The sequence below is a fragment of the Sturnira hondurensis genome, unplaced genomic scaffold (assembly GCF_014824575.4).
Source record: "Sturnira hondurensis isolate 20B ecotype Veracruz unplaced genomic scaffold, ASM1482457v3 Scaffold0002039, whole genome shotgun sequence".
Taxonomy (NCBI): Eukaryota; Metazoa; Chordata; class Mammalia; order Chiroptera; family Phyllostomidae; genus Sturnira; species Sturnira hondurensis.
The window spans coordinates 1,440,483-1,464,208 of NW_028074670.1; the positions used below are offsets into that span (position 1 = coordinate 1,440,483).

General features: G+C 37.2%; 1 protein-coding gene and 1 long non-coding RNA gene across 3 annotated transcripts in view; one reads left to right on the forward strand and one right to left on the reverse strand.

Moving 5' to 3' along the window:
- The window catches only part of LOC118982076 (uncharacterized), a 43,278-nt gene extending 23,001 nt beyond the window's left edge, over positions 1-20,277 (reverse strand). Inside the window, exon 1 of the long non-coding RNA XR_005065479.1 lies at positions 20,026-20,277. This is a non-coding gene — a long non-coding RNA (uncharacterized LOC118982076). The remainder of the gene's footprint in view (positions 1-20,025) is intronic.
- Positions 19,772-23,726, forward strand: part of CHMP3 (charged multivesicular body protein 3) — a 61,966-nt gene continuing 58,011 nt past the window's right edge. The window contains exon 1 of one of the 2 annotated variants that reach the window (XM_037038971.1): positions 19,772-19,941. In XM_037038971.1, the coding sequence (XP_036894866.1) occupies positions 19,897-19,941 (45 nt within the window). In that variant the 5' untranslated portion in view covers positions 19,772-19,896. The remainder of the gene's footprint in view (positions 19,942-23,726) is intronic. The other variant, XM_037038961.1, reaches the window with a different exon arrangement.

Here is a 23,726-nt window from a genome sequence, read left to right on the forward strand (position 1 = left end):
TGGCCCAGTCCTGTAATGAAATCATCTCTTCAAAATGTTCAAGTTTCATGGTGGACTTCCATTGTCTGTTCCCCAAAACAGTGAGAAAATTTTTCATTACAGATTTCTGCTGGGTCACTACCAGAAATATTTCTTTTCTTCATGATGCATTTGGCCTCATTTTGATACACTAATGGAAATAATGAGGACTAGCAGTTACTTTGTATTGATATTTGGGAGCTTTTAAACATTTTTTTAAAAGGCAAACACTTCTCCTTGTACTCCAATTTTCCTTTTGAAAAAAGAGTCATCATTATTGTAAATGTCAGTGTTGCTCTGAGTTCTACCTTTGGTCACGGCTCTTTTCTGTCGTGCATTCAGTGGATGTCCCAAATCCACATGTCCAGGTGGATGGAGGCCTGTGCCCAGGTCTTCACTTTTATTTACAGCTGTCTGCTGAACAGCTCCTCCTGGATGTTTCTAAGTACTTAGTGAGTCTAAAACAGCTTTTCATTCTCTCTGTACCCCAGTCCTCTCACGGTCCTAATTTCACTTAGTGAGTCATATACATAGAAAAATGTCCATTATGAAATATATACAAAATATAGACATTTTAAAAGACAATTAAAATTTCTCCTCCATCGCTGGGCATACCAAACTTTGGAAACTACTAGCCTAGAAGATAAACCAGTCTCCCTAATAGTGACTTTCAGGGCCCTTCATCATCTGTTAATGATCCACATCTTAGACTTAACTGGGACACTCTGTACTGCTTGTCACTCCAGGGCCTTGCTTTAGTTTTTCTCAGCTTGGTGCTTGGCTAGATCCCCTCTGCCTGGTATTTTCACCCCTTCCACTATACCAGAGATACCTTGTCCTTTCCTGGTGTGTGCACACCCTTAGGTCCCAGGGGTACCTTGGACATGCCTGTCATGCTTGGCCGCATTGCATTAAAACCGCATGCATCTTTTTATCGGGTGACGCTCCCTTAGAATAGGAACTGGGCTTTATTCACCTAAATATCCACAGTCACAGCATAAAGTAGAGATAATACCTTTTGTATGTTAGACAGGCAAAAATATTACGTGAGGTCACAGAGAAAATAATTGCCAAAGGTTCAGTTCCCCAGGGAAGCGTGACTCATCCCTTAATTATTAAGCATAGCAAATAATGCTTTTATCAGATTTTCCTGGAGGTGGACAATTGGAAATATTCAAAGTTGACAGACTCTAAACTTTAATTGTGTTTAAAAGGAGACTGAATTCTAATTAAAGAATCCTAGTAGATTTAATGAACTACACATTCCAAGCTGTGGGCTTTGACATTACTGAACTCCATGGTCAACTGTAATAGTAGGACACACAATTGTTCTGCTCAAGAGTTTCTTTACTGTCTAATTATTTCTTGTGTAAGTCTTTTGTTTCTTTAAGGATGATAAGTTCCCTGACGTCAGGAGTAATGCTATAACCTATTGTAACATCCTTAACATGTTAGACTCAGAGTAGATTTTCACTGGTGGCTTACATTTTTAAAGTCTATTTTAATTTTTCCCTTACCAAACTTTTTACCACCCATCTAGTAAAGTAGGTAAGTAGTGTAATGTAGAAAAGATAAAACAAAAGAGATTATATTTTTAGTACCCATTTGTAGTGATAAAGATAGCAATATTTTTGGTCTGCTCCAAGACAAAAATTGTAATTTTTTCCTTGTAGTCACATACTTCTTTTCATCTCTTCTTTAGATTATTTGAGAGCCTGGAATATTAGTCATATAATCTTCCTCCTCGCTTCTACATTTTTTCCTCTTGGCTGTTTTATTATTCCCTAAAACTCTACCTAAGAAACAAAGGTGGAGAGAGGTAGAACATTGGGTTGTTTTGCTATTGGATCTGATAAAAATTTTGGAGTAAAAAAAGTGGAAATTTAATTGTTTAATTAAAATTATATTTTTAATCTGTGCTTGAACCATTCTATTCTTGTTCTTTATAGTTGATAATTTAAGTATATTGGTTTACGATCAATTTAGGTAATTTATTAATTTTTTAAATACTATTTTTTACCAATTTTTATTGTTTCATATATAGTAGGTCATTTTTCTTCCTAATAACCCTGTATAACTGGTAGAACAGAAGGAATTTNACTCCCAGCAGGGGACGCATGAAAAGCAACCATACATTGATGTTTCTCTCCCTCTCTCCTTCCCCTCCAAAGATAAATAAATAAATAAAATCTTTAAAAAAAAAATTTAGGTAATTTATTAATTTTTTAAATACTATTTTTTACCAATTTTTATTGTTTCATATATAGTAGGTCATTTTTCTTCCTAATAACCCTGTATAACTGGTAGAACAGAAGGAATTTCAACTTAATGTAGAATCAGAACTCAGGACAACCAAGATATATAAATATGTGACTAGGACACAGCTTTCAAGTTTGAACGTCTTCAGGGCCCAGGGAAACTGTTTGAGTAAGGAGTGGCGGGAGCAACCATATATATGCTCCACCTAAAAAGGAATTTAGATAGCCCTGGCCGGTGTAGCTCAGTGGATTGAACATGGGCCTGCAAACCACAGAATCGCAGCCCTGACTCCCAGTCAGGGCACGTGCCTGGGTTGCAGGCCAGTTCCCAGCAGGGGACTCACGAGAGGCAACCATGCATTGATATTTCTCTCCCTCTCTCCTTCCCTTCCCCTCTAAAAATAAATAAATAAAACCTTTTAAAAAAGGAATTTAGATAGCATTTTAGAAGATTGTATCAGCAAACCACAGTTGGTGGGAGCCTCTTTGTAGTCTCTGGATAATATTCTGTTTTCCTCAAGGCTCTTCCTACCATATTTTTACTTAGAAGTGTGTTTTTGGAAAAGGCAACTATAGGAAGCTGCCTTGTGTCAAAATTATGTTACCCTTTATACTGGTACTAAATTGCGTACTTGTTATTGTCAAGTTCTCTTAGTTTACGTGCATGATGAAATAATAGACTTTACATTAAACAACTGGTGCTTGAATATTCTTATTTATATCTGTTTTAAAATGCACTCAGTATTGGCACAGAGGATATCTAACTGAATTTATAATGTACTTAATGAAGAGTAACAGTAAGCTTAAAAAGAGAAAAACATGTCAAAGTTCAAGCACTAGTGTTTTCTTTTTTTGTCTGTTGTTTATTTACTTTTTCAAGCTTTATTGAGATGTAATTGAAATATAGTATTGTGTAGGTTGAAGGTTTACAATGTGTTGATTTGATGCATTCATATATTACAATATGCTTGCCACTGTAGCCTTAGCTAACACCTCCGTCATGTCGCATAATTAACATTTCTTTTTTTGTGCCAAGAACATTTAAGATCTACTCTCTTAGCAACTTTCAAATATATAATACAATATTGTTAACTAAAATGACAATGTTCTGCATTACCTCCCCCAAATATATTCATCTTTTAACTGGGAGCTTGTACCCTTTGACCAACTCCCCATTTCTCCCTTTGGATCTCACATAGAAGTGATACACAGTTTTGTCTTTCACTATCTGACTTATTTTATTTAGCATAATACTCTTAAGGTCCATGCATGTTGTCACAAGTGGCAAGATTTCCTTCTTTCTCACAGTGAATAATAGTCGTGTAGTGTGTGTGTGTGTGTGTGTGTGTGTGTGTAGAGAAAGAGAGAGACAATATCTTTTTTATCCATTCCTCAGTTAGTGGACACCTAATATTTTCCTATAACCACCTTCTGAATGAATGAAGAGCAATGCAGATTCTTAGGGAATATTTATTCTTACTCTCCATAGAATTTGAATGAGCTTGGTGATCTAACTTCCTAGTCTATAGAAGAAAAGCTCCACTTAGAGACTATGGAGTAGGGGTGGAGGCTTCTTTGCAAGCCAGGCAAAGAGTTTATTACAATAGTTTGATTGTAAGGGGTAGAAGGGATTAAGGGGGGGGAGGGGGAAGGCCAAAACAAAAAACAGTAAGTAGTTCATGGCCATGGAGTGCAATGGCAAATAATTTTCTGAGAGGATATCACTCTCTCGCCAACCATGCCTCTGTTGTCACACACAAAAAAATTTACCAGTATTATTTGCACAAGAAGTCAGGAAAAGTCATTTATTCATTCATTATTGTTAACTTTAATAAAATATTTTAATAACATGAAAAGTTTCTGTTTCTTGGAAAACTTATTTAGGGGCATGGAGTGGGAAAGACAGAAATCTTGTTCTTTGTCTCCCTTATAAAAGATTAATGCTTAACAGCCTTACTTGTTTTGCCATAAACCATGCCATCAGCTACGTAATGACTTTTATAGACAGTGTATCTAGTCAGTGTCACGACTGTTAGTAAAATCTGCATTCATTTAATTTGGTTAATGTACTTTGAGACCATTGTCTACTAGTTGATAGAACAGAATCTGGTGAGCTGTTTCAGAAGGATGACTCATTTGGAGTTTTGTGAAGTCCTTTCACAGAAACAAAGTAGGGTTTAAGACACAGCAAAAATGAAATTACAACTCTGATATTATCAGGCTGCTTCAAAATTATAACTCTAATGTTTTCAGGGCTGCTTCTGTTTTTGTTGTTTAGTTTTACTTAATCCTTGAGCCAAGCGGCTAAACAACAGATTTCTGGAACAGAATACCTCAAGCTGACTCTTGGCTTTGTTGCCAGAGGTTTGTATAGGAGATACCACCTCCTAAATGCCAAACACAGCAATAGCTTTAAAAACGGTACTGTTCAAATTGTTAGTTTTGAATGTGGTGAATTGTGACCAATTTTGATGTATATTGCTTTACTCCACTTTAAAACATTTCATTTTGTTTGATAAGAGAAAAAGTTTTTTACAGTTTTTTTCCTATTAAAATAATAGGAAATCTAAGTGTCAGAAGCAAAAACTGTCTTCTCCAATCTTCTGCCTTAGATTGTTGATGACCCTGTTAATGACTGAATCGGCATGCTCATCACCTAACAAAAAGCATGCTACATTTGCAAAAATCTATAAACAGTCCACCTGCCAGGATCCACAGAAAAGCATGTAGTTAACTGACAACATAACAATAGCAGGTGCCGGATGGAAGCCAAGATTTGGACACTTAGTTGGACACTTTCCCTGTCACCACCTTTGGGAAAGAGAACAAATCAGGAGTTCATCTGTTGAAAAAGCTACTCCTAATGTAACCTACTTGATTTGGAATGTAAATAAATATTTACATTCATTCACCAAACATATACATATTTAACCAGGATTTTTATTTAGAGAGAAACCTGTGAACTGTATGTACAGTATTAAAAACCATCCTCGTGAGTTGAGGTCCAAACTCATTCCATTACCCTGGATACCTCCAAAGCAGGGAACAGACATGAGAGCAGTTTTCTTCTGGGTTAGCCAAGCATATTCTCTGCTGTGACCTAATGAAGGCAGATCTACACAGACTCTGCTATCTTTTCTTGACTATGGAAAGGATGAGAGGTAATAGGACCAAAGCAAAAGACAGTTTATAGCATAAAGTGCACAAGATAGGATTATACAGAAATTGGGTAAACAACCCTTTACATTTTCAAAGTTTTCTAGGGCTAAAAAAGACTGTAATAATTTAATTAAAAAGACTGCAAGTAATTTAGTTACATTCCTTTAAGGAAAAATGTATCTAACTGACTCATTTGGGAAAAAATATGTAACTTATTTAAAATCTGGTAATCAGAAACCTAGAGTTCAAATAGCTTAGTGTTTTTAGTCAAGGAGACTGTGGTGTTAACTATGTTGCTTATTTATCGGGGAATTATTCCATTGTTTGAATGTAGAACTAGAGTTTTCTGAAATACTATCCCTATAGGGCAAACTAATGGTGGGAAGTGGAAAAGGCTCTTGATGCCTCATAACATGTACTCCTCAATTAAAAAGGAGAGGAGTACTGGCTTGTGCGTGTGGCACAGTTGGTTGGAGTGTAGTTCTGTAATGAAAAGGTTGCAGGGTTGATTCCCTGGTCGGGGCACAAACCAAGGTTGCTGGTTTGATCCACGGTCTGTGTGTGTACGGGAAGCAACTAATCAATGATTCTCACATCGATGTTTCTTTCTCTTCCTCTCTCTAAAAGCAGTGAAAAAACATGTCCAACTTATATTTCTCAGCCCACATTGTAGTTAGATGGGAACAATGCAATTCTTGACAATGCAGTGTAATGCATTCTTGACAATGCAGTGTAAGCAAAAGTGATGCATGCCACTTCTGGATTTTGACTTAAAACATTGGTTAGCTCTGGCTCGTGTGGCTCAGTGGATTGAGTGCGCCTGTGAACTGAGAAGTTGCCAGTTTGATTCCCAATCACTGCACATGCCTGAGTTGCAGGCCAGGTCCCCAGTTGGGGGTGCAACTGGAAGCCGATCTATGTATCTCTCACACATTGATGTTTCTCCCCCTTCTCCCTCCCCTCTCCTCTCTCTAAAGATAAATAAACTAAAAAAAAAACATTGTTTATGTGTATTATCACTCTCTCTTCTCTACTTCCAAACCTGCACGATATGGTGGTAACTGATGCAACCTTCAAAGTTGGACCAATACACAGAACTACCTCACCAGCTTGGGTCCCTGCATTACCTGGTAGAGCAGACTATGGAGATCACTGGACTATTCCAAAAATAAAAACAAACTTCTATTTAAGTCACTGTATTTTGGGGTCTCTTCATTAGAGCAGATTATTCTTTAACTATTACAGCATTTCAATCATATCATATCCAAGTTTTACTCTCATCCATCCACCTAAATAACCTGCATCTATAGTTCCAGTATGAGTAAAGACTCATGCAGTTACCTACTCATCTATACTCAACTCCTACACCCAATTTTCCTAGGTGCAGTTCATATGACTTCCTGAAAACAATTCAGGATTTCTACTTCTGGCATGATTGGGTAACTGGTATTATACCAGCTCTCTTATAAATAACTGTAAAAATAAACAAAAATATGTGGGGAAATTGTTTTCAGGCTGTGGACAATAGGCAGTAGAAGACTGATCCCTAAAAGAAGGGAGATTAACAGGGTTAGCCCCATGATTACCCAGGGTTCTGCACAGGGCAGTTTCCTGTTTGTGGCACAGAACGCTCTAAGCGAAACACAATGGTCCTGCTGAGATTCAGCCATGATGTGGCATGTACCTATAGTTTATTTTTGTATTAGTGTGTAATATATCATTGTATGGATATATTACAATTTACCCATTCATTTAGTTGCTGATAGACATTTGTTTATACTTCTTGCTATTATGAATAAGCTGCTGTGAATATCATTGTACATGTCTTTCAGTGGACGTAAACACTTATTTATACTTAGTATATAGCAAGGGATGGGATTGCTGTATCGTAAAGTCTGTATACATTTACTTTTAATAGATATTACTAAAATATTTCCCAAATGAGTTGTACCAACATACACCCTCACCACCAGTGAGTAAGAGTCCTGGTTGCTCTATATCATTTTCCAGCATGTAATATTGTCAGTGCTTTTAATATTAAACATTTTGTGGGAATGTAGTGGTATTTCATTATGGTTTTAATTTCTATCTCTATAATGAAAAATTATGTTGATAATCTTTATTTTTCTGAAATTTATTTTTAATGTTTCAAATACAGTTGTCTTTCAATATTATGTTAATATAAGGTAAACAGGACTTCCACCAAAATGGAGGTGTAGGTGGAAACACTGTGCCTCCTCGCACAACCAAGTTTAAAGTCAACAAAGTTTCAGTAACAAAAACACAGCCAAAACACAGAAAATTGAACTATACGGAAGTCTGACAACAATGAACCGTTCAGCCAGACCGGTAAGAGGGGTGGAGCCAGCAGCAGAGTGGGGTCAGGCAGGAAAGATCTCCAGACACAGGTGCGTAGGCAGCCGTGGGCGGATCCCAGGTGTGGGGTAGCAATAGGCGGACCCAGTGAGGGCGCAAGGTGGCAGGCTGACCGCAGTCACACATTCACGCGCGGATAAACCAGCGAAGGAGCCAGCAGTGAGAGACTGTGCAGGCCCCAGTGGCAGGAAGCAGCAGAGGGGACCACCATTTCCCTTCTTGGACCCCACCCCCACATACAGTGTCACAACCCAGCCACCTGGGTTCCCCTGCCCTGGTGGACACCTAGGGCTTCGCTCCTCATACGTAACAGGTGCAAATAGACCAAAATATGGCTCAAGAACTCAAAGCACCAGAGCCGATAACTCTAAGCGACCAAGAAATAGCCAACCTATCAGATGCAAAGTTCAAACACTGTGATCAGGATGCTCACAGAACTGGTCGATTTCAGTCACAAATTAGAGGAACAAATGAAGGCTAAACTAATTGAAATAAAAGGAAATGCACAAGAAACCAATAGTGATGGAAAGGAAACTGGGACTCAAATCAAGGGAGTGGACCAGAAGAAAGAAAAAAATGACCAAACAGAAAAATATGAGGAAACAAGAATTCAAAAAAATGAGGAGAGGCTTAGGAACCTCCAGGACATCTTTAAACGCTCCAACATCTGAATTATAGGGGTACCAGAAGGGGAAGAGGAGCAGCCACTAGTGGAAAACTTATTTGAACAAATAATAAAGGAGAACTTCCCCAGTCTGGCAAAGGAAATAGACTTCCAGGAAGTCCAGGAAGCTCAGAGAGTCCCAAAGGAGTTAGACCCAAGAAGGAACACACCAAGGCACATCATAACTACATTACCCAAGATTAAAATGAAGGAGAGAATCCTAGAAGCAACAAAATAAGGGGAAAGTCACCTACAAAGGAGTGCCCATCTTATTTTATTTAGCATAATACTCTTTGGTTTTATGCTAATTTCTCAAAAGAGACCTTACAGGCAAGAAGGGGCTGGAAAGAAGTATTCCAAGTCATGAAATCCAAAGACCTACAACCAAGATTGCTCTATCCAGCAAAGCTTTCATTTAGAATGGAAGGACAGATAAAGAGCTTCTCAGATAAGATCAAACTCAAGGAGTTCATCATCACTAAGCCCTTATTATATGAAATGTTAAAGGGACTTATCTAAGAAAAAGAAGATAAAAAATATGAACAGTGAAAGGACAGCAAACACAATTATTAACAACCTCACCTAAAACAAAAGGACAGCTAGATCAGGAGTGGAACCATAGAAATGAAGATCACATGGAGGGTTAGCAACAGGGGAGTGGGAGGAGGAGAAGGGGGGAGAAGGTACAGAAAATAAGTAGCATAGACGGTAGGTAAAAAATAGATAGGGGGGAAGGCAAGAATAGTAGGGGAAATATAGAATCTAAAGAACTTGAGACATGTTGACATAAACTAAAGGGAGGGATGGTAAGGGAGGGGTGTGCAGGGTGGAGGGGAATGAAGGGGGGAATTAGAACAACTGTAATGGCATAAGCAATAAAATATATTTTAAAAAATATAAGGTATACAGCATAGTGGTAAGACACTTACATCATAAAGTAAACCTTCTGATAAGTCTGATACACACCCGACACCTTACACAGTTATTACAATGTCATTGACTATATTCCCTATGTTGCACTTTACATCCTCATGACTATTTTTTTTAACTGCCAATTTGTACTTCTTAGTCCCTTCACCTTTTTCACCCAAACTTTCAATCTCCTCCTATCTGGCAACCATCAGTTTAATCTGTGTATCCATTATGTTTTGTTTGGTTATTTATTGTTTTTTTAATTCCACAAATAAGTGAAATTATATGGTATTTGTCTTTCTCTATTTTACTCAGCATAATACCCTCTAGATCCATCACTATTGTCCAAAATGATAAGATTCCATTCTTTTAAAATATTCTATCACATATATGTACCACATCTTCTTTATCCAGTCATCAATATATGGAAACTTAGGTTGATTCTGTATGTTGGCTATTGTAAATAATTCTGTATTGAACATAAGGATGCCTATATTTTTTAAAATTAGTAGTTTTGGATTTCTTCAGATAAATACCCAAGAGTAGAATTTCTGGGTCATATGTAGTCCTATTTTTAATTTTTTGAGGAACTCCATACTGTTTTCCACAATGGCCACACCAATTTCCAATCCCAACAGTACAAATGGGTTTTCTTTTCTCTACGTCCTTGCTAAACACTTGTTTGTTGATTTACTAATGATAGTCATTTTGACAGGTGTGAAGTGATACCGTGGTTTTAATTTGTATTTCTGACAATTAGTAACTTTAAGCATCTTTTCAATATGTTTATTGGGAATCTGTATGTTTTCTTGGGAGAAATGTCTATTTAGGTTCTCTGCCCATGTTTTAATGGATTATTGTTGGGGTCTCTTGGTGTTAAGTTGTATGAGTTCCTTATACATTTTGAATATTAATCCCTTATTGGATGTATCATTGGTGAATATCTTCTCCTATTCAATAAGTTGTCTTTTCATTTTGTTGATGGCTTCCTTTGCTGTGTAAAAACTTTTGGTTTGAAATAGTCCCATTTGTTTTTTTTTCTTTTGTTTCTCTTGTCTCAGGACATATACCCAAAAAAGTATTATTAATAGCATTGTCAGAGGGTTTACTGCCAATATTTTCTTCATGTCTTACATTTAGGTCTTCAATCCATTTTGAGTTTATTCTATTATATAGTATAAGAAAGTGGTCTAGTTTCATTTTTGCATGTATCTGTCCTGTTTTCCCAACAACATTTATTGAAGAGGCTGTCTTTACCCCGTTGTATATTCTTGCCTTCTTTGTCACAGATTAATTGATTACATTGTCATAGGTTTATTTCTGGGCTCTTTATTCTGTTCCATCGATCTATATCAATCATCAACTGCTTTTTTTAATCAAATGCTTTTTCTGCATTGACTGGTATGCTAGTACCATGCATTTTTTATTTCTCCAGCCTTGTAGTATAAGGTACTTTAATATATATAAGCCTTTAATATAAGGTAGCATGGTACCTCCAACTTTGTTCTTCTCTCTCAAGATTGCTTTGGCTACTTAGGGTTTTTTGTGGTTCTATATAAATTTTAGGATTATTTATTCTAGTTCTGTGAAAAATGCCATTGGTATTTTGGTAGGGATTGCCTTGGATCCATAGATCACTTTGGGTAGTATGGACATCTTAATAATGCTAATTCTTTCTATCCATGAGCACAGGGTATGCATCTATTTATGTGTATATTCTTTAATTTCTTTCTTCAATGTCTTACAGTTTCCAAGTACAAGTCATTTACCTTCTTGGTTAAATGTATCCGTAGGGTATTTTTATGCAATTGTATATGAAATTGTTTTCTTAATTTTTATTTCTGATAGTTTATTGTTGTATAAAAGTGCAACAAGTTTATGAATAATAACTTCATGTCCTGCTGCATTACTGAATTTATATGTCAGTTCTAATAGTTTTTTGGTGGAATCTTTAGATTTCTCTCTATAGAGTATCATGTCATCTGCAAACAGTGAGTTTTACTTCTTTTTTCCAATTTGGATGCCTTTTATTTCCTTTTCTTATCTGATTGCTGTAGGTATGACCTCCAATACTATGTTGAATAGAAGTGGTGAAAGCAGCCATCCTTATCTTGTTCCTGATCTTAAGGGAAACACTTTCAGCTTTTCATCATTGAGTATGATGTTAGCTATGGGTTTGTCATATATGGTGTTTATTATGTTGCAGTATATTTCCTCTATTTCCACTTTGCTGAGATTGTCCATCATAAATGAGTGCTGGATTTTATCTAATACTTTTTCTGTATCTATTGATATGATTATATTATTATTATCTTCATTTTGTTTATGTGGTGTGTCACATTAATTGATTTGCAGATATTGGATCAAACTTGAATTCTATGAATAAATCCCACTTGATTATGGTATATTATCCTTTTTAATACATTACTGAATTTGGTTTGCTCATATTTTGTTGAGAATTTTTGCATCTATGTTTGTCAGGGATATTAGCCTATATAGTTTTTAAATGTCTTTGTCTGGTTTTTGAATCAGGGTAATGCTGACCTCATAAAGTGAGCTTGGGAGTCTTTTCTCCTCTTGAATTTTTTTTTGGAATAGTTGAGAAGAATAAGTGTTAATTCTTCTTTGAATGTTTGGTAAAATTTCACAACCTTTTGCTTGTGGAGAATTTTTTTCATTATTTATTCTATTTAGTAGTTATTGGTCTGTTAAGATGTTATGTTTCTTCTTTTGCAGTCTTGGAAGATTGTAGGTTTCTAGCAATTATTTCTTCTAGGTTGTCCAACTTCTTGGCATATAATTTTTTGTAGTGTTTTTAAATAAACTTTGTATTTCTGTCATGTCAGTTGTCACTTCTCTTCTGTCATTTCTGACTTCACTTATTTGGGCCCTCTCGCTTTTTTTCTTGATGAGTCTGGTTATAAGGTGATCAATCTTTTTGTCTTTTCAAAGAACCAACTCTTAGTTGCATCAGTGTTTTTTAATTTTTTAATACTCATATTTATTTCTGCTCAGATCTTTATTATTTCCTTCTTTATACTCACTTTGGGCTGTGTTTATTCTTCTTTTTCTAGTTCTTTTGCAGATTTGTGTTTTCTTCTCTTGAGGTAAGCCTAGTTTGTTATGAATTTCCCTTTTAGAACTGCTTTGACTATATCCCATAATTTGGGGTCATTGTATTTTCATTATGATTTGTCTCAAGGTATCTTTTAATTTCTACCTTTATCTCATTGTTAACCCATTAATTGTTTAGTAGTATGTTATTTAGCCTCCACGAGTTTGTGCATATTTCACTTTTCTTCTGGTAATTCATTTCTAGTGTCATACCACTGTGCTTGGAGAAGATCCTTGGTATGATTTCAATATTCTTAAATTTATTGAGACTGGTTTTGTGACCTAACATTTGCTCTTACCCTGGAAAATGTTCCATTAGGGCTTGAGAAGAATGTATTTTCTGTTGTTTTGGAGTTAAATGTTAAAAATGCCAATTAAATCCATCTGATCTACTATGTCATTTAAGGCTGTGGTTTCCTTTTGCTCTTCTGTCTGGATGCTATGCCTATTGATGTCAATGGGTATTCAAGTTCCCTGTAAGTACTGTATTACTCTCAATCTCTCGTTTTATGTCTGTCAGTATTTGCTTTATGTATTTAGGTGTTCTTATGTTGGGTGCATAAATGTTTCCAAGGGAAAGTCTGTTACAATGTTTCCAATGTTTAGTCTCTTGTTGGATTTATCCTTTCAAGTCTCTGTGTGTGTGTGTGTGTTTTCATCTGAAGTGGGTCTCTGGTAAAGAGCATATGTGCAGATATTGTTTTTTTATTTTAATTTTTATTTAATTCTTGTTCAAGTACAGTTTTCTGTCTTATATTCCCAGCCCTGCCCCCAACAGTGCTCCCCACCTCCCTCCCATTTCCACCCCCCCCACCTTACTTATTGTCCATGTGTCCTTTATGCTTGTTCATGTGAGTCCATCCCCTTTTCCCCTATGATTCTCTCCCCTCTCCCCTCTGGACCCTGTCAGCCTGTTCTGTATTTGAGTGTCATTGGTCATATTTTGCTTGCTTGTTTGTTTTGTTGTTTAGATTCCTGTTAACGGTGATATCATATGGCTTATTCACTCAGCATAAGGCTTTCCAGTTCCATCCATGATGTTGCAAAGGGTAGGAGTTCCTTCTTCCTTTCTGCAGCATAGAATTCCATTGTGTAAATGTACCATAGCTTTTTGATCCAGTCATTTACCCATGGGCATCTAGGTTGCTTCCAACTCTTGGCTATTGTAAATTGTGCTGCTATGAACATTGGGGTGCATAGGTTCTTGTGGACAGATCTTGTTTTTTTCCCATTCAGTCATATTTTCCTTTGATTAGAGCATTTGTTTTTTTATTTTTTATTTTTTAATATATTTTATTGATTATNTAATGTAATTATGATGTGCCTTGGTGTGTTCCTTCTTGGGTCCAACTTGTTTGGGACTCTCTGAGCTTCCTGGATTTCCTGGAAGTCTATTTCCTTTGCCAGACTGGGGAAGTTCTCCTTTATTATTTGTTCAAATACGTTTTCCACTCGTGGCTATTTCTTTCCCCCTTTTGGTACCCCTATAATCCAGATGTTGGAACGTTTAAAGATGTCCTGGAGGTTCCTAAGCCTCTCCTCATTTTTTTGAATTCTCATTTCTTCATTCCTTTCTGGTTGGATGTTTTGTTCTTCCTTCTGGTCCATTCCATTGATTTGAGTCCCAGTTTCCTTTCCATCACTATTGGTTTCCTGGACATCTCCCTTCATTTCAATTAGTTTAGCCTTCATATGTTCCTCTAATTTGTGACTGTAATCTACCAATTCTGTGAGCATCCTGATAAATAGTGTTTTAAATTGGGCTTCTGAGAGGCTGGCAATCTGTTGGTCGTTTAGAGTTATTGGCTCTGAGACTTTGAGTTCTTCTTGCGCCATCTTTTGGGCTGTTCATGCCTGTTCTGTAGCAGGATCAGAGCCCTAGGCATTCACCAGAGCAAGGCAACCAGTCGCTGGGTTGTGACGTTGTATGTGGGGGCGGGGTCAAAGAGGGACAATGGCTTCCCTCTGCTGCCTGCTGCCCCGACCCCCACCGGCACCACCGCAGCCACCACCGTCACCAGGGCCACGCACCCCGCTCCACTGCACTCGAGTGTGCCACCGCTGTCAGCCCTCCACCACTGGGTTCGCCCCCTGGGGCCTGCGTGGTCCGTCTCACTGTGCGCGAATGTGGGACCTTGGTCAGTCTGCCCCACACCCCGACTGGTTCCGGGCTGCCTGCTCGCCTAGGTAGGGGGATCTGTCCTGCCCGACCCAGCTCCGCTGCTGGCTCCGCCTCTCTTACCGTAGCTGTCGGACTTCCATATAATTCCGTTTTCTGGTCTTTGGGTGTGTCCTAGTTCTCCAAAACTTTTGTTGTATTCAAACTTGGTTGTGGGAGAAGGCACAGTGTTTCCACCTATGCCTCCATCTTGGGGGAAGTTCCTGATTAGAGCATTTAATCCATTTACATTTAAAGTGGTTATTTAAGATATGTAGTTATAGCCATTTCATTATTCATATTTATGTTCTTTGAATAAAATTCCTTTTTCTTAAAGAAGTCCTTCTAATTTTTCTTGTCATGCTGGTTTGGTGGTAATGTACTCTGGGATCTATCTCAGTTGAATGTTTTTGTAGTGTAATGTGGATCAAAGGTCACTTTTTTCCTTACTGATAACTAAATTGACCTAGCAAAACTTAATGAAAAGATCGTCATTTTCCTCACTGATTGATTGTGATGGCATTTGTTGGAAATTAGGTGACAACATATATATACAGTTCTGCTACTGTGCTCTCTATTCTGTTCCATTAGTCTCTGTAATAATTATACAGCATCACCACACTTATTTTATTTTGTTTTTTATACCTTAAGGTTTTACTTATTTATTTTAGAGACAGGAGAAAGGAGGGTGAAAGAAAGGGAGAGAAACATCAATGTGTGAGAGAAACATCAAGTGGTTAGCTCTCATATGTGCCCCACCTGGGAACCAAACCCGCAACTCAAGTGTGTATCCTGACCAAGAATTTAACCGGTGAAGTGACCTTTTGCTTTGTGGGACGACACCCAACCAACTGAGTCACACTGCTCAGGATGCCACTGTTTTAATTATTAGAATTTTATGATACAGTTGATTTCTGGTAGCATAAGTCCTCCAACTTTGATATTTTGTACTTCCACATTAAATTTGCAAATTTGCTTACCAAAATCCACCACAAAATCTTTTCTGGGGGGTTTTAGTTGGAATTACATTAAATCTATTGATCACTTTTAGAGTCAATTGATAGCATTACAATATTGAGTTCCATTTCATGAATATAGTATAGTTCTACATTTATTTAAATATTATTTAATTTTTATCACCAGTGTTTTATAGTTGACTGTAAAAAGGTCTTATACATTTTATTTATCATTAGGAACTTTTCTCATGCTGTTGTATAAATAATAATGTTTTATTAATTATTGATTTTATGTAGAAACATAATGTATTTTTCTATATCAATCTTTTTTGTTCGAGTTTTATTAAATCTTTATTTTCATGTGGGGAGCACTGACTTATTCACTATGTTGTCTTTCTAATTCATAAACATTGTATATGTTTCCTTTTATTTAGATCTTCTTTGATTTCTTTCATTAGTGTTGTATAATTTCCTGCCTACAAGTACATATTTTCTTAGATTTATACCGAAATTTTTTATTTTTTATTACTTTAAAGTCTATTTTGATAATTACTTTAATGTACTGTTAGATTTGGTGTGCTAATATTTTTTGAGAATTTTGGCATCTTATGTTCATCAAGAACATTGGCATGTAATTCTCTCTCTCTCTCTCTCTCTTTTTGTAGTGCATTTGTCCCATTTTTGATATCATGGTAATTCTGGCCTCACGGGATGAGTTTTAAAGTGCTCCTTCCTCTTCGATTTGTTTTGGAATAGTATGAGAAAGACAGGCATTAATTCTTTAGTGTTTGGTAGAATTCACTTGTGCAGCCATCTGGCCCTAGGCTTTTGTTTGTTAGGAGCTTTTTGAGTACCACTTAAATTTCATTGCTAGTAATTGTTCTGTTCAGATTCTCCTTGTTTGCCTGATTTAGTCTTGCCAGGGTGTATGTTTCTAGAAATTTATCTATCTTTTTCTAGATTATCCAATTTTTGGCATATAATTGTTCATAGCATTCTCTAATGATCCTTTGTATTTCTGTGGTGTTTGGTTGTAATCTCTCATTTCTGATTTTATTTGTGTTCTCCCCCTTCATTTTGCTTGATAACTCTTACTTGAGCCTTGTCAATTTTATCCTTTCAAAGAACCAGCTTTTAGTTTCAAGTGATTTTTTTTCTATTTTCTATTTTATTTATTTCCTCTCTGATCTTCATTGTTTCCCTCTTTGTACTTACTTTGGGTTTTGTTTCTCCCTCTTTTTCTAGTTCCTATATATGTAAATTTTTTCACTTACAGATTTTATCAAATACATAGTTTATTATTATTTTTGGTGGCAATATAATGTTATAGAACCCAAAATTTGAGGATACTTTAATAATTTTTAATTTTTTCATATAAATTTGACACAAAATATTAGTTTCAATTGTACAATCCAGTGATTAGACACTGTATAACTTACTAAGTGATCATCTTGATAAATCTAGTACCCTCCAATATTATTGACTATACTTGTATGTTCCTCTAAGTGTGGAGCCCAGATGTACAGTGCTCTTATAGTTACTGAGAAGCAACTACATTGATGCGTTTATAGGTTTCTGTATTTCACTGACATGCCACAGATCAAATCAAACCTTCCTCCACACTCTGTTTGGCCTCCACTTTTGATGACCAACTTTAGAAATTCTAGAGTTCACCTTTAAGATTAGAAATGCCTGTGGTCCAAAACTCCCATCTAGAAACCAGGAAGGCTTTTCTATGTGCTCTTTCTTTTGTGCTACTCTTCTCTCTGCTAGCTCATCACTCAGGTCCCACCTGCCCAGGAAAGATTCCCTGATTGCCATATTCTTCTTAATTGGCAGAGTTTTGCACATTTGTAGTAACTCACTCAATTTTATTACCATTGTTTTTATTTATTACCACTGTCCTTCTCCCCAGATTGTATGAAATCCTTTTTTGCTCACTATAGTTTTCCTAGAGTTTGTAGAATGCCTTACACATAGTAGACATTTTCATAAATATCATTGAGTAACTGGAAGTACGGTGTCGTCCAATCTGCAAAATTGCTGCTTTATAGTTCATTCTCAAGAGAGAGAGAGAAGTACTTAAAAGTTCCACAGAACTCTCATTTCAAAGAGCTGCTTCCCATTTAAAAAAGAAAAGGAAGGAAGGAAGGGAGGGAGAGTAAGAGGAAGGGAGACGATTCAATGGAAAATGGGCAAAGAATATAAAGAGGCAATTCACAGAAGAAATTCAGAGAGCCAACAAATATGCAAAAAGGTGTTCACTTAGACTATTACTCATAGAAATGAATATTAAAAATATTTTATACCATCAGAGTGGCAAAAATGTAAAATGTTGGTAACAGTCATTGTGAGGAAGCATTTAGGGAACAGGATGCTCTCATAAACTGTTGGTAGTTCAAAACTCTGCAACCTGTATGAAGGACACTTGTAGGGCATTTAAAATTGAAACTATCTATATAGTACTTAATACGGAAAAATGATAAATCACTTATTATCCAATAAATTGTTAAATAACTTTTAGGACACTCCTGCTATGGAACCATTTAGCTATAGATAATTAACATCAGTTAAAATCGATGTAAAACTTTTTAAAGAGGGAGATTGCAGAAAAATATATATAATATGTACAGTATTAAGTAAAAGTGTATTCTGCAAAGGAAAAGGTCTCAAAGGATTCACACTATTTATAATCATAATATTATAATTTTGACACTAACTATAGTGAATCCTTTGAGATTTTACCCCTGAAGAAGTGTAAATGGGAGGGTTATTTTTTTACAATGAGCATGTACTGCTATTTTAAAAAGAACTTTATTGAAGTACGATTGACATAAACTGCACATATTTAGTGTCCAGTTTGTTTTGTCATTGCATACATTTTTTAAATCATCACAATTAATTTCCATCACCCCTAAAAGCTTCCTTTCGTCTCTCTGTAGTTCCTCCTTTTCTGAGCCAACCTCTCTACCCTAGCAACCACTGATTTACTTTGTTACTATAGATTAGTTTCCATTTTCTAGAATACTATATAAATGAAATCATACATTATGTAATTTTTTCTGGCTTTTTTCACTTAGCATAATTATTTTGAGGTTCATCCATGTTGTTGCATGTATCAATACCTTGGTCCTTTTATTGATGTATTCCATTGTATGGATCATACAATGTATCATAATTAGTTTATCCATTCAGCTGTTGATTGACATTTGAATTATTTTTAGTTCTTGTCTATCACGAATCAAGATTCTATGAGCATGTGTGTACAAGTCTTTGTAAGGCCATATGCGTTTTCTCCTGTTGGGTAAACAGTGGAATGACGTAAGATAGGTGTATATTTAGCATTTTAAGAAGTTGCCAAAATATTTTCAAAGTGGTTTTGCCATATTACCATACATTCCCACCAGAGATGGAAATATGGGGTTAAGGCGCTAAATGTGTGGTCTCTTCACCATCACGATGTGATTTAATGACAGCAACCATCAGCTCACAGGTACAGTTCAGAGTTTGGTGTAGTTCAATCAGAGATTGGCGTCCTAAAAGGTGTATAGTTCATTTTTGTCAACGATTCTTCTGAGACTCATTAAGGTCATATTCTATTTGGAGTTTAGGAACACACACACAAACACACACACTCACAAATGCCATCCACTTTTGAAATGGCCGTGGTCTGAATAAAAGCTGTGACACTAGAGATGGAAAGCAAAGGGCTAGAGTTCAAACACTGAAGTTACAATAGTCGAAAACGTGGTAAGACAGAAAATAAGGCCCAGGTTTTACGTACTTGGTGATGGGGGTGACGACAGAGGGGCGAAGTAGCTGTGTTGGTGGCTACCTGTGAGTTGCCTAACCCAAGGTGAAGCCCTTCAGAAAGTGGTTGTAGTTGTACATGGTCTAGGTGGAGTTTGACTTCCGGTTCAACAACATATACGTGTTGCCAAGAGCAGATGTAATCACCAGGCATAAAGTGCCAGGAGCGGATGTAATCACCAGGTGTAATCAATAAATTCCTGTTCTAGATGAATCACCTCACGCAAAAATACCTAATCTGCCACCTCCCTCTAGAAATCCCCTCCCAGAATATGCGCAATTGCGTCAATCCTTCTGACACAACTCCGCCTGTCCCAATTTTGCGCATGCGTATTACCCTATCTGCAGCCGCTCCCTTCTCTGGGCGCCTGGACTCTTTTCCTCCCACCGGCCCCGCCCAGGCGGCTGCCCGTGACCTGCCTGGGCGCAGGGAACGAAAAGCCGGAAGGGGCAAGACAAGTACCGTAAGCAATGGGGCTGTTTGGAAAAACCCAAGAGAAGCCACCCAAAGAGCTGGTAAGGGCTACGGTGGCGGCAAAAGAATGGGTGGATTTGCTGGGGGCATAGTGGAGTTGGTAAAGCTACTGGCCACTTTCCCACCCTGTCTGGCCAGGTACCACTCGGCCGCCATTTCCGGGGCTTCCCACTCAACTGAGGTGCCGGAGGGAGAGTCTCTAATAACACGACTCTGGCGAAAGAGAGTCTCGGTGTCTCAGCACTTGCACCTCAAAGGAGCGGAGGGCTAGAGTAAGAGTTCCTCCGCCTCGGCACAGGGCGCGGAGGCAGCAACGCAGTCCTAGTGTCGGAGGATCCCTTCCCTGCGTGCGTGCGTTGGTACGTCCCGCCCGGAACTTTTTCCCTGATGCCGGCCCCGCCCCCTTGTGTCCTACCTAGAACTGACGGACCTGCCTCAGTCTCGAGGTTGTTCCCCGTCTCTCGCGGGAAGATTGAGGCAACTGCCAACTCTTCCCCACCTCTCTTGCTGTACTGAGAGGAGGCTCTTTTTTCCCGTTTCCGTGACCTACTGTATTATGTTGCCCCGACACGTTATAGCAAGACCCCACTTGGAAGAATGGTACTGAAGATAACCGACCCTGGCTTTGAATTCTGATCTGCCTGTTCACTGAGATAGTGTAATGGTTAAGAGTGCCAGCAGAGTCAGTCTATTTAAGTTTGAATACTGGTTCCCCACAATAGCCTGGTAATCTATTAAAAGTTCATTTATCTCTGAATTCGTCTTGCATGTCTAGTAGAAATGATAATAGTATCACCTCAGAGTCACTGAAGATGAAAGTATGTAAAGTTTTAACTAGTAGTGCCTAGAGTTGATTCTTTTTTATTTTTAGAGAGAGGATGGAGGAGAGAGAGAGAGACATGGGTTTGTTGTTCCACTTATTTTTGCATTAATTGATTGCACTTATTTTTGCATTAATTGGTTGCTTGTATGTGCCCTGACTAGAGATCGATCCTGCAACTATGGTGGATCAGGCCTAAGCCCTGACCAACTGAGCTACCTGGTCAGGGCCTAGGGTTAGTTCTTTATAAACTTTATAACCTTGCTATCCAAGTGCACACCAACAGCATCAGCATCACCTAGGAGCTTGTTAGAAAACTCTGGTTCTACCCCAGACCTGATGAGTAATAATTTGAGTTCTGAAAAGATCCCTAACATCCTTTATTTACTAGGTAATCTCATTTATCTGTGGCAGGCATATTTTTGAAACCAGTGTCATGCATCATGAAGTTGGTGGCATATAATGTGTTAATTTTTATTTTATTTGTTAATTATTGGTTCTAGAACAGTAGGTACTCATTATTGGTTCCCTCAGGCAGTGAAGTATTGAAAAATCAAGATCCTGGAGAAGAGAGAAACTTAATTACATGAACCCAATTATTTGGGACCACTTTGCTTCTAAAGAGATCCTTTAATTCTAAATGCAGTGGTTGAGAAACTGAGAATTTGAGTAGAAGTTTTGAGAAATCCTGTGTTTAGGGCATTCAAAAATTGGAGTGCACTAAGGATAAGGGACTCAGGTAAATCCTGGATTTTTGTTGGGACTGTGATTCTTCTTAGCAGTAGCAGTAGTAGTGAGCAGGAAATAAAACGGGCTTTCACAAAGACTGACGTCCACTTTCAAATTATCTCTATCCCTGTTTGGATTCATTAAGCTTAATTAAGAACCAGTTCCCAGTGCTCTTATGTTAGTTATTTACCAGAAGCAAATGTTCAGTCTTATCTGGTAGAAGAGGACATCATCCAAAGACTTAGATTATCAAACAGATTTTCATATACAATGTTCAGAATTCAATTTAAAAAAGAAAAAGGCATTGATCCAAAGGAAATCTTCTTATATTCTGGATACAGGTCTTCATAAATGCTTTTTATTTTTTACCATTTACGTGGTTACAAATACTGTCTCCAAATTTGTGATCTTTTTCCTTTAAGTGGTGTCATGCATAATGAATAAAAAAATTTATTTCGACATAGATAAAGCATATCAGTCTTTTCCTTTATGCTTGTTGATTTTCAGTTTTAGAAATCCTTTTCTAATCTGAAATCATAAACGTATTTTTCTACACTGTATTTTTAAAATAAGACAGTTTTGCCTTTAACACGTAAGTCTTCAGTCCACCTAAAATTCTAGTGAATGATGGTAACAGTCAATTATTTTGTTTTCCATTTGGCTTACCATTTGTCTCCATGCTATTTACGGAGAATGCTTTGTTTGTTTTAGTTTCTGTGCCTAGTTTTCATGGCATGTAGTAGATTCTTTATGAATGAATTTGAATAAAGTATATATCTTGATGGTGTGAAAGTCTCTAGATTCTTTATGGTTTTCACAGCATATTTGATTTACAAATAGATGTTTCTATATACTGTACTCCTTATTTATGTTCTGTTTTACTTGTCAAATATAAATGTTTCTAATTCAAATATAAATGTTTCTAATTTATTACTAAAATGATTGGTTGTAAATAATTGTCCAGTTTCCTTTTTATCTTTCAATTTCCTGTTGTTTATTGTAATCTTTACCACAATGAGACTTATTTGATAGATTTTCTTGAGCTTTTTGTCTTAGGCTCACAGTCAGACGTTGGTTCTTCCAAAGGAATTTGGTTTTTTAGAGAGAGGGGAAGGTAGGAAGAAAAAGAGGGGAGGGAGAGAAACATCCATGGATTGCCCCTCTTGCCCACACACAACCAAGGTCCTGACCCAGAATCAAAACTGCGACCTGCAGCCTTTCGGTTTGCAGGATGACACTCAGCCTACCGAGCAACACCAGTCAGGGCCACCTAGAGAGATTTTGAGTACTAGCTATCTTTTGGGCTTCACTCCTAGCCCAATTAAATTGTTTTTTTTTAATATATTTATTTTTTTAAAGATTTTATTTTTTTATCTTTAGAGGGGAAGGGAAGGAGAGAAAGAGAGAAATATCAATGTATGGTTGCCTCTTGTGAGTCCCCTGCTGGGAACTGGCCTGCAACCCAGGCATGTGCCCTGACTGGGAATCGAACCACGATCGTGTGGTTCGCAGGCCCGTGCTCAATCCACTGAGCTACACCAGCCAGGGCAAATTGGCATTTTTTTAAAGTTTCCCACATGACTTCCATGTGCAATCAGGTTAAGAATCACTAGTCTGGGACCTGCTGGATAATTTTGGCTATTCCCATTTCTCTTAGGTAAGATTTTCTTTTGTGCAAATCCCTTTTGATTTTGTAAGTTAAAAAATATTTTGGACAGATTTTATGAAACTTTTTCTCTGACATTTAAAAACATATAGAAAGTGTCTGTGTATTTTTGTTTATGTTACTGATGGCTGAAATTTTATGTTCCTTCTCCACAACACATATTCCATGCAGTTAAATTCAACAGAGAGTTATTCAGCATCTGCTTTGTGCCAGACATTGTGCAAAGGCTTAGTGAACAAGAAAAGGTCTGACTTTCTGGAGCATGGGGTCTATAATTATTAGTGCAATATGATTTATAGAAGAAAGGAGGTGTAGGGTTCTGTGTAATTGTACTGCATGGGAATTTCATCTATCCAAGGGGTCAAGGAAGCCCTCCCAAAGGAGCATTTAAGCTGAGACTTGAACAAGTTCGGAAAACGTGCTCTTTATTTTCCTGACTATTGCTAACATTTGGGAAAAGAAATATTTTCTGTGGGTCATGTGAAATTGTTCTGTTAGCTAGTTGCCACCTTCTGCGTAATTATTAAATTGTTTCAGTTCCTGCCTCAGTGCTTCTGATAATAGAAATACTTCAAGTATATGCATAAGGTAGAATTTGTCATTTTCAGATG